The 12,163-nt window shown below is 39.8% G+C and overlaps 1 protein-coding gene across 1 annotated transcript; it reads left to right on the top strand.

Moving 5' to 3' along the window:
• The first annotated feature begins 1,089 nt into the window (after positions 1-1,089).
• On the top strand, positions 1,090-2,631 carry LOC102166582 (olfactory receptor 2G3-like). The gene is made up of 2 exons (XM_021081832.1): positions 1,090-1,126; positions 1,748-2,631. Exons 1-2 carry the CDS (start codon positions 1,090-1,092, stop codon positions 2,629-2,631), a joined length of 921 nt encoding a protein of 306 aa, XP_020937491.1.
• The last annotated feature ends 9,532 nt before the right edge of the window (positions 2,632-12,163 follow it).

Genomic DNA, 12,163 nt, shown 5'->3' with positions numbered 1-12,163 from the left:
TCTTTTGTGTACTAATATAAACATAAAGAAAAAAAGGATCTTTTGAGGAATTTAAGGAGTCTATTATAGCCAGAGGAGAGAGAATATATTAGGAAATGAAAGGAGATACAGTTGGAAGACTAAAAAAGGACCAGGTCACAAAGGGACATACATATTATGCTAAGGAGGTTGGACATAGGTTGTACCTATGATCTTTGGGAGAATATTTTGCATTATATAAAGGCATGGACTTTAGAGTTGGGGCAACCTAGGTTCTAATTCCCAGGGCAAATTAACTTCTAGAAGGTAGCATTTCCAAACCTATGACATTCCCAACCTCACAGGGTGGCGAGCAGTAAGTAATGCCAGCAGCATGCTTGGCAAACTGTCTGGCACCTAGTAAAACTCAGTTCATATTTACCTACTGATAAAATGAGACTTCTCATGGGGCATGACTAAGACAGAAGAACAATAATTTTATCCCTTTATTCATTCTTACCATACCATGTAGCAGTTCTTTCCCTGCTTCTGGATTATGTCTTTAGAGTGTGTCATAATATTTTGGGTCATTTTCAAATGGTAAAAAATGTCCACCTTTATTAATAAAGTATTCTCATATAAGTAATTAAAATACCCACTGTCAGCCAACACAATTTACATTTAAAGATTCTGTTCCCCCAGCTTGAGCCTGTACCTGTCTAAGACCCTGCAGTGGTCTGGGAATCTGAGTGTTGTAAGAGTCTCTACTTTCCATCTTTTGCATCTTCCTCTGTGCCTCTAGCTTGATAAGTACAGTTTCTGGACCTGCCAGGGTTAAACTGCAGAGAGAAAAGGAGAATTTGGTCAGTAAAGTTTACTTGACTCTGTAGCCAAAGACTGCTTTCTTCAGTTTCTCACATTTATGTATTTTTAGGTAATTATTAGGCAATTGGAAATGTGAAGTAATCTAGTTAACTTCATCAGTTATCAGGGGAGTACAAATTGAAATCATGATATATACCACTAAACTGGCAAAAATTAAAAAGACAGAAAATATGAAGAAATGAGCCAATAGGACATATTAAATATATATATACACTTACATGTATAGATTATATGATCGGAAAAAGCATGAATATGACAGAAATGAGAAAACAACTCAGTGCTGGTTGGTGATGTTGTTTGACCTAGATTGAAACAAAAGTAAACAATCACGGATGAAAGTATCTTTCGGAATCATCTCCTGGGACAGTTCTTCTCTGGATACTACAGAGCCTGATATTCATTGCCATACTGGGAGATCTGTGTCCTTGGGATCTTTCCAGATTCATTGTCTTGGGTCCTCTCCTAGCCTCTCCTGCCTTACTGATCTTCAGATATAACAGTCCCTACAACCAGTACGAGGGCCTTAGGCATCGAGTTGGTATTTCAAGGTAATAATAATTTGAACTCTATGGCTTAACGTTCTTTTTCATACTACCATGAAAATCTCAGTCTGCAAAACTGGAAAACTTCCTCTCTTTTAACTTATTCACTTCTATTGATGCCTTGATTTTATATCGGCACCATGCCTATGACTCTTAACTTTTAGAAGTAAATTGAGATTCTGGCTTTAAATGATGTTCATCTGGGTGAGAAGAGTTCATGTGGTACATATATGATGATAAATTTTGCATCATAGTGGAATAGAGTCGTTCTGAAAGCCTAAAGTGAACATATTCTTATAATTATCTTATAAATAAGGAACCAGCTCATGACTGAGAATTGATCTTTCACATTTCTGTTGAAGTATTGTGTGTATACGTGTGTGGGATACTCTTAGTGGTTGTTTTGGTAACGTATCTCCTGACTCTGGTGGGAAACACAGTCATCATTCTGATCGCTTCCATTGACCCTAATCTCAAAACACCCATGTACTTTTTCCTCACCCACCTCTCCCTAGTTGATATCTGCTTTACCACCAGTATTGTCCCCCAGCTGCTGTGGAACCTCAGGGGACCAGCCAAGACCATAACCGCCCTGGGCTGTGCTGTCCAGCTCTATGTCTCCCTGGCTTTGGGCTCCACTGAGTGTGTTCTCCTGGCTGTCATGGCTTTTGACCGCCATGCTGCCATTTGCAAACCTCTCCACTATGCAGCTGTGATGAACCCACGGCTGTGCCAGGCCCTGGCAGGGGTTGCATGGCTGAGTGGAGTAGGAAACGCTCTCATCCAGAGCACTGTCACCCTCTGGCTGCCTCGCTGTGGACACCGGCGGCTCCATCATTTCTTCTGTGAGGTGCCTTCCATGATTAAGCTTGCATGTGTGGACATCCACACCAATGAGGTCCAGCTATTCATTGCATCCCTGGTCTTGCTCCTCTTGCCCTTAGCACTGATACTGACGTCCTATGGACACATCGTCAAGGCAGTTACTAGGATCAAGTCAGTCCAGGCCTGGCGCAAAGCCCTGGGGACATGTGGATCCCACGTGATGGTAGTGTCCCTCTTCTATGGGACCATCACCGCTGTGTACATCCAGCCCAACAGCTCTTACGCCCATACTTCTGGGAAATTCATCTCCCTCATCTACACGGTGCTGACTCCAACCCTCAACCCTCTCATCTACACACTGAGGAATAAAGATGTGAAAGGAGCTATGAGAAGACTATTTCGCAGGGACTTGGGCTCATAAAAAACAAAGCAGAGCACACAGTTGTCAGTTTTTTTTTATAGTAAAAAGAAACCAAAGTCATCTGTACACTCCTTCTCTAAAGTACTTTACTAATCTATAAGGAAAACATGTAACCTTCGTAGTCAGCCTTGTTGTCTTTTATTGGCTTCAGAACTATCCATCCTCTTCATCCTCTTTCCCAGGCTTCTTTTGGGCCTTTGTAAGGCAATATCTCCTCACACTTTTTAAATGTCCATTATTCATATAATTTCTGTTTTTTTTCTTTTTAGGGCTGTACCTTTGGTATATGGAAGTTCCCAGAGCAGGGGTCAAATCACAGCCGTAGCTGCCGGCAATGCCAGATCTAAGCCACGTCTGTTACCTGTACCACAGCTCACAGCAAGGCTGGATCCTTAACCCGCTGAATGAGGCCAGGGATTGAACCTGCATCCTCATGGCTACTAGTCAGGTTTCTTATTGCTGAGCCACAATAAGAACTCCCTCATTTCTGTTTCTCCCCCCGCCCTTATGCTTTTCTTCAGCCTTCCTTCCATTGCTCCACAGGCCCAGGCCGACCCAGCTGGACACTGGCACATCTGGTGGCTGAGCATATGGTGGTATAGTGGTCATAGGCCATGGCTGCCAGGAGGTAACCTCTGTGGCACCAAAGAAGAGAAAGAAGAACATCTGGAGAGCACAGCCAGAGCGAGCGATGTGGTTCTGACCATTGAGGATAGTGAAACAGTAGGGACACTGTGATAGATGTGTAGCCAATCCCCAGGGCTGACAGGACTGGAAGGAAGAAGTACATGGGGGACTGGAGGGTGGTGTCAGCTGAGAACAGTACCATGATGAGGAGGTTGCTGGCCATAGTGAGCAGGTAAATGGTGAGAAAGAGAGAAAAAAGCAAGCCCTGGAGGTTGGCCAGGTGGGAGAGACTGATGAGGATGAATTCAGGCATCTTGGAGGTGTTTGTGGTCATCCTGCTCACATCCCTTCTGACTGAAGGATAAGAGAAATGGCAAAGGGAGTTCCTTCTGTGGCTCAGTGGGTTAAGAACTTGACTAGTATCCATGAAGATGTGAGTCCAATCTTCTGGCCTCACTCAGTGAGTTAAAGATCCAGCGTCACCAAAATCTGCAGTGCAGGTTGCAGATGCAGCTCAGATCCGAGTTGCTGTGGCTGTGGTGTATGCCTACAGCTGGCAGCTCTCATTTCACCCCTGGCCTGGGAACTTCCATATGCCATGGGTTTGGCCATAAAAAGAAAATACAAAATTAAAAAAAAGCAATAGCTAGGGACAGTTGCAACTGTGGAAATGTGAAGGGGGCAAAGGTGACCTCTTATGGCATCTATTCAAGACTTGGAACTTGCTTTCTTTTAGAATCTCATGGCCTTTGAGGCAGCACAGCCTTGAGTCCATATTAGACCCTGGCTCACTCTTGGGTGAATATTGCTCTCTGAGCCTAATTTCCTCACCTGATAGTCCTGCCTTTCATAAGAACACATTGAATGTTGTTTTCCGTTTCTCCAGGGATGAGAGTTGGATCATTCTAGCCTGATTTTCACTCTTTTCTCCCTTTTACATCCTTCCCACAGGGCTGGGGACCGAATTTTCTCTCCCAGGAGATGTTTTCCTGCTCAAGGCAGATATGTTCCATGTCCAGGGCATGAAAAATCCTATTCCTATTTGAGGGAATTTTCTGTCCTGTTGTTTTCCCTCTTGAGGCCTTCTACTTCTTTCTTTCCTTCTTTCACATATGTTCTCTTTCCTTTTCTCTCAACTTTTCTCCTCTGTGACACAATTTTTACCCCTTTCCCCCTTTCCCAGAGCTTTCTTTGGTTACCAAATCCACTCAACCTTTCTTATTTTTTTCCTATCATTTTGCCATTAGATCATTTTCATGGTTTTCAAAGGGGAGTGAAAAAATTGGAAAGATCATCTCTTTCAACCTCCTGTAGGGAGTTAAGCAGTTTAATTATCCAAAGGAGTGAGGCTCTCTCTAGTTTGTAAAGGTAATCAGAAAGGAGATAAGATCTTTCTTGGTTGCTCATTTCTGCATTTTACAGCCTCACAAACTTTATCCCCTTTTACCATAACACATCTGCAAAACCCCAAACCACATACATAAACTCTACAAAGCCACACACTAACATATTGCATTTCTAATCAGAAGCGCAGAAAAATAGGCCAATATCCTCAGATTCTAGATTCATCTAAGGTCACAAATAAATCATGTATTTATACACATACGAATATCATTACAGATAACAATGAATGTGATGACATGATACTATACCTAGAAAATCTTGAAAACACTATAAGAAAACTGTTAGAGCTCATCAATGACTTTGATAAAGTTTCAAGATATAAAATTGATACACAGAAATCAATTGCATTTCTATATACTAACAATGAAAGTACAGAAAGAGAAATTAGGGAAACCATCCTATTTAGCATCACATCAAAAAGAATAAAATACCAAGGAATTAACCTACCTAAAGAGACAAAAGACCTGTACTCTGAAAACTATAGGATGCTGATAAAAGAAATCAAAGACGGCACAAACAGATGGAAAGATATACCATGCTCTTGGATTAGAAGAATCACAAAATGACTATACTACCCAAGGCAATCTACAGATTCAGTATACACCCCTTCAAATTACCAATTATATTCTTCACAGAACTAGAACAAAATATTTTAAAATTTGTATGGAAACACAAAAGACCCCGAATAGCCAAAGCAACATTGAAAAGAAAAAATGGAACTGGAGGAATGGGGCTCCCTGAATTCAAAGGGAATTACTATGCTACGCTATACTACAAAGCTACAGTCATCAAGACAGTATGGTACTGGCACAAAACCAGAAACATAGATCAATGAAACAGGATAGAAAGCACAGAAATAAACCCAAGAAACTATGGTCAACTAATCTATGACAAAGAAGGCAAGAGCATACAGTGGGGGAAAGACAGTCTCTTCAATAAGTGGTGCTGGAAATGGACAGCTGCATGTAAAAGAATGAAATTAGACCTTCTCTAATACCATACACAAAAAGAAACTCAAAATGGATTAAAGACATAAATGTAAGGCCAGATACTATAAAACTCCTAGAGGAAAACATAAGCAGAACACTCTTTGACATAAATCACAGCAACATCTTGTCTGATTCACCTCCTAGAATAATGACAATAAAGACAAAAATAACAGGACATATATAAACTCTAAAGCTTTTGCATAGTAAAGGAAACTATTAAAAAGATGAAAGATAGGCTACAGAATGGGAGGAAATCTTTGCAAACCTGTGTAACCAACAAGGGCTTAATCTCCAAAATATACAAACAACTCATACAACTCAACAACAGTTAAAAAAAACAAAGAAACCCAGGTGAAAAATAGACATTCTCCAAAGAAGATATAGATATGGCCAGTAGGCACATGAAAAAATACTCAACATCACTAATTATTAGAGAAATGCAAATCAAAACTACAGTGAGGTACCACCTTACACTGGTCAGAATGGGTATCATTAGCAAGTCAACAAATACCAAGTGCTGGAGAGGATGTGGAGAAAAGGGAACCCTCCTTCACCATTAGTGGGAATGTAAATTGGTACAACCACTATGGAAAATAGTATGGAGGTTCCTCAGAATACTAAATATAAAACTACCATATGATCCAGCAAACCAACTCCTGGGCATATATCTGGACAAAACTTTCATTCGAAAAATACTATTGAAGCACTATTCGCAATAGCCAAGACCTGGAAACAACCCAAATGTCCATTGGCAGATGAATGGGTTAAAAAGATGTATATATACACACAATGGAATGCTACTCACCCATAGAAAGGACAAAATAATGCCACTTGCAGCAACAGAGATGGAGCGAGAGATTCTCATCCTAAGTGACATAAGTCAGAAAGACAAATACAATACGATATCACTTATATGTGGAATCTAAAATATGGCACAAATGATTTTATCTACAAAACAGAAGCAGATGATGTCATGGAGAGCAGGCTTGTGTTTGCCAGGGGGCAGTGGGAGAGATGGGGAGATTGGGGTTGGTAGATGCAAACTGTTACATTTAGAATGGATAAGTAATCAGGTCCTACTGTACAGCACAGGGAATTGGGTACAGTCTCTTGAAACATTGAAGATAGTATGAAAAGAATGTATGTATATATATGTGTGTGTATATGTATGGCTGGGTCACTTCACTATACAGCAGAAATTGAAGAAATATTGTAAATCAACTATACCTTAAAAAATTAAAAAACCAAACTAGAATGTGAAAACACATTGAACATAAAAATATAAATACACCCAGTATATAAAAAATCCAAATTCTGTCAAAAATATAATCATATTCAATAATCCCTCTTCTAAATACAAGCTCACACACTGGAATTCTTTTGCAGCTGTAGAGTCCTTGGTTAGTTCCACCTTAGTGGTTCTTTCAATGTTTCCTAGAGATGTTATCTGAATAATGTCTTTTTATTTGGAGCAATAACCAGTGATAAAGGCAGATGGTCTTTGATGACTTATTTTCTCCTTTCTCTACATGGTGTATCCCTCCTGAGGAAGGTGCTCTTTGATTTGGTGTCTCTTTAATGTCTCTGAGGACTTGAGTCTCCAAGCAAATTTGGCTTTCCAGTGGAGAGAGCTTTTCACATAAGTAATCAATCTGTTGTTTTGAACTCTGTTTCTAAGGTTGCAAAAAGTCTGGGGTGACCTTTCAAAAACATGTCAGAGAAAACGTCCAGAGCAATTGCTTCTCTTAGCTCTCCTGTAATATCTCTGGTTCAGCCATTTTAATTTTCTTCTCCTTTCTCATGAATTTCTTCTTTCTATTACTGTAGATGTTCTAATATTCTTATGAAGGTAATAATGCAATTTTTATTTATCTAATTGCTGTTGACTTCATTCAGTAATCAACTTATTTGATAACCATTCATAGAGTCCTTTATATGTATCAGTTATTCTACAGAGAAGTGTGATATAAAACAGAAATAAACATATTCTTGATCTTGATGAGCAGGTAAATGTCATTCAGGTAAATGTCATTTTCTTGGAAAACTTGTCCATAATTTCTCATGCTTTGATCTTTTCATTTCTTTCTTTTTCTTCTTTTCTTTTTTTTTCTTTTTTTTTTTTTTTTTTTTTTTGTCTTTTTGCCATTTCTTGGGCCGCTCCCGCAGCATATGGAGGTTCCCAGGCTAGGGGTCTAATTGGAGCTGTAGCCACCGGCCTACACCAGAGCCACAGCAACGCGGGATCCAAGCCGCATCTGCAACCTACACCACAGCTCACAGCAACGCCGGATCGTTAATCCACTGAGCAAGGGCAGGGATCGAACCTGCAACCTCATGGTTCCTAGTCGGATTCGTTAACCACTGCGCCACGATGGGAACTCCTTCATTTATTTCTTGAGAAGTTTCTCTGCACTATTATCATTTGGATTTTGTTTTGTTTTGTTTTTATTATGTTCTTGTACAGTTTCCTAGATATGATAAAGCTTGTGTATCAGATGTTTTCCTAGCATGTGTAAATAATTACAAGATAAGCATAGAATATCTTTCAGTTGTGTCTTCTTCAGCTTCATTCATCAAGGTCATAATTTCCAATGTACAGGTCTTTTACTTCTTTAGTTAAATTTAATTCCTATGAATCTTATTTTTTTGTGAGGCAATCGTAAATGGGATTGCTTTCTTAATTTTTCTTTCTGATAGTTCATTAGTAGTGCATAAAAATACAACTTTTTGTATATTAACTTTGTATCCTGTGACTTTTCAGAATTCATTTATTCATTCTAACATCTTTTTTGGTGCAGTCTTTGGGTTTTCTATATATAGTATGTCATCTGCAAATACCTACAGTTTTTTTTTCTTTTGGTTTTTGATTTTTAGGGCCACACCATGGCATATGGAAGTTCCCAGGCTAGGGGTTGAATTGGAGCTACAGCTGCCGGCCTATGCCACAGCCACTTCAATGCGAGATCCCAGGCATGTATGTAACATACACCACAGCTCATGGCAACACTGGATCCCCGACCCACTGAGCGAGGCCAGGGATCGAACTCACATCCTCAGGGATACTAGTCGGATTAATTTCCTCTGCATCACAATGGGAACTCCCAAATAGTGACAGTTTTATTTCTTCCTTTCCATTTGGATGTCTTTTGCTTTTCTTTCTTGCCTTATGCTCTATTTACGACTTCCAATACTATGTTGAATAAAGTGGCAAGGATGGGCATCTATGTTTTTTTTTTTTACTAATCTTAGAGGAAAAGCTTTTATCATAGTTGAGTGTGATGTTAGCTGTGGGCTTGTCATATGTATGTTAACATTATGTTCAGGTATGTTCCATCTCTGCCCACTTCATTGAGAGTTTTTATCATAAGTGGATATTGAATTTTGTCCAGTGTTTTTCATGTGTCTATTGAGATGGTCATATGTTTTTTATCCTTCTTTTGGTTAATGTGGTATATTACATTGTTTGATTTGTGGATGTCGAATGATTCTTGTATCCCTGCAATGAATCCCACGAGATCATAGTGTATGATCCTTTAAATTAATTGTTGAATTCAGTTTGCTAATATTTTCTTCAGGATTTTTGCATCTCTCTTTATCAAAGATACTGGCTTATAATTTTCTTTTCTTGTGGTGTTCTTATCCAGTTTTGGTATTAGAGTAATGCTGGCCTCATAAAATGAGTTTGAAAGTGTTTTCTCCTCTTCTAATTTTTTGGAGTTTGAGAAAGATTAGTAGTGATTCTTCTTTAAGTTTTTGGTAGGATTCTCCTGTGAACCTACTTGTCCTGGACTTATTTTTGGGGACCTATCACTTCATACCTGTCAGAATGACCTATCACTTCATACCTGTCAGAATGGCTATCATTAAAAAAAACACAAATAACAAATATTGGTATGGATTTGGAGAAAAAGGAACCCTTGTACACTATTGGTAGGAATGTAAATTGGTGTAGACAGCGTGAAGAATAGTCATGCTTGTTTCTCAAAAAACTAAAAATAAAACTAAGAGCAGTTCCGCTTCTGGGTCTATGTTCCCTAACACCTCAAAACACTAATTTGATAAGATACACATTCCCCAGTGTTCATAGCAGCATTATTTACAATTGTCAAGGTATGGAAGCAATGTAAGTGACCATCAAGAGATGAATGGATAAAGGAGATGTGGCGTATATACACAATGGAATACTACTCAGTCATAATAAGAATGAAATTTTGCCCTTTTCGTCAATATGGATGGACTTGGAGGGCATTATAATAATTGAAATAAGTCAGACAGAGAAAGACAAGTACTGTATATCACTTATATGTGGAATCTAAAAAAAATTAACAAACTAGTGAATATAACAAAGAAGAAACAGACTCACAGATATAGAGAACAAACTAGTGGTCGGTCATCAGTGGGGAGAGGGAAGGAGGGAGGGACAGTAGCGTTGTAGGGGAGTAAGAGGTACAAACTATTTGGTATAAAATAAGCTACAAGGACATATTATACAACATAGGGAATATAGTCAATATTTTATAATATGATACTCCATTTTATAAATGGAGTATAAACTTAAAAAATTGTGAATCATTATATTGTACACCTGCAACTTATATCATACATCAACTATAATTTAATAAAAGGAAAATAAGATTATTTAAAGTACTTTGTTATAAATTTAAGACACTGATTGTGATCACTAAGTAATCTCATCTTAAAAGGATACTAATTATGTTGGATTGAATCCATCCAAATGGCCTCATTTAACCTTAATCATCTCTTTAAAGACCCTTTCTCCAAATACAGTCACAGTCTGAAGCGCTGGACCCTAAAGCTTCAACATATGAATTTTTAGGCGTGGTGGTGCACAGTATAGCTCATTAGAGCACTACAAGGCAAGAAAACTACAGACCAATATAATTATATAAGCCAACATTTGTTCATTGCTTAACATGTTACTAGGTCAATTGAACATCAGAACTTCTCTAAGGGAAGTAAAAGGGTTTGATTCTTTGTTTTTTTGTTACCCATGCAGAACTCCTACTAGTTTAGGCTTAAGTGATGATAGTGAATGGAGGAGCTGGATTTATAACCCAGATGCATGGCTACAAAGCCTGTGCCATTTCCCTGCGCTTATGTTTACATGAGATTATCCATTCCTCTGGAGAAGCTGAAAAAGTGAAGGCAGCAAAAGGACATACTGGGTGGCAGGAAGAGCAGCTTTTTCATTTAAAATGTGACACAGATGATTTCCCCAAAGCACAATTATAAACCTAATGATTAAAAAAGCTACATTGCACAGGTGAAAATCAGTGGTTAGGAATTATTTTCTGTTGGATATTCCACCAGCTTTGCTTTCTCTGGCTTCTCATGTGGCTCTATCACTTTGTCTCCTTGCTTGGGCAGCAGAATTTTTGCATCCGGGACACCAACACCTTTAGGGCTTCCTTGACATCCTTGTTACGTAGTGTATAGATGAGAGGATTGAGAAGTGGGGTGATGACTGAGTAGAAGATAGCCACAATCTTGTTGATATTTGACTCATATTTTACTGCTGGGCGGACATACATGAATATGAGTGTGCCGAAGTAGATGGTGACCACAGAAAGGTGGGCTGTGCACGTGGAAAAGGTCTTGCGTCGGGCAGCAGCTGAGGCCATGCCAAGAATTGTGGCCAGGATTTGGGCATAGGAAGCCATGGTAAAGACCAGCGTCCCTAGGATATGACAGTGCTAAAAGCATAGCCCACAGCCTGGATAGCATATGTGTCTGTGCAGGAAAGGCGGAAAATCTGATCGGCATCACAGAAGAAGTGGTTGATCTGGTTGGGGTACAGAAGGAGGTTTTTGCAAGGAGGAATGAGGGGAACATGGGGCAGAGGAATCCATAAACCAGCAGACCCCAGCCAGGATACCACAAGTTTGAGGGCTGAGCAGTAGTGGGTAGTGGAGTGGTCGGCAGATGGCAGCATAGCGGTCAAAGGCCATGGTGGTGAGAATGAAGAGCTCCGTGGCAGCCAAAGAGAAGAAGTAGTAGTACTGGGTGATGCAGTTGGAACTGAGATGACCCCTGGGGAACTGAGAAAATTGGCCAGCATTTTGGGCACGGTGACTGTGGTGTACCAGAGCTCTACCGAGGAGAGATTGCAGATAAAGAAGTACATGGGAGTATGGAGGTGCCCATCCAGGGCCACAATGAGCACAATGAGTGCATTGCCCACCAGAGATAAGAGTAGACCAGGAGGAAGAGGTGGAAAAAGAGCAGCTGGAGACGTGGGGAGTTGGAAAATCTCACGAAGACAAATTGAGTGACCAACGTGCTGTTGCTCTCTCCATTCAGCCTGGGGGATCAGCCAGGCAAGGAGAAGACACATGGAGATCTTGAGATGTCCTCAGTTATGTGGTTTCCTCTCCAGCTTTACTCCACCATTTGGACTTGCACACCCTCCCCGTATTCCTTTTAATGCACTCTTTGGCTGCTTCTCAACTTCTCCAAAGCAGAGACTACTTTAAAAGTAGGCTTCCTGAATA

This window comes from Sus scrofa, unplaced genomic scaffold (genome assembly GCF_000003025.6).
Source record: "Sus scrofa isolate TJ Tabasco breed Duroc unplaced genomic scaffold, Sscrofa11.1 Contig2448, whole genome shotgun sequence".
NCBI classification, from domain to species: Eukaryota; Metazoa; Chordata; class Mammalia; order Artiodactyla; family Suidae; genus Sus; species Sus scrofa.
The sequence above is the reverse complement of the archived record's forward strand: the minus strand, read 5'-3'. Positions and strand labels throughout refer to the sequence as shown.

What these genes read in the sequence shown, in the direction of transcription:
- LOC102166582 (XM_021081832.1), top strand. Translation starts at nt 1,090, where the DNA reads ATGAATATGACAGAAATGAGAAAACAACTCAGTGCTG. An exon ending in GAGAAAACAACTCAGTGCTG is followed by an intron (nt 1,127 to 1,747) that starts GTTGGTGATGTT and finishes TTTCTGTTGAAG; the next exon opens with TATTGTGTGTATACGTGTGT.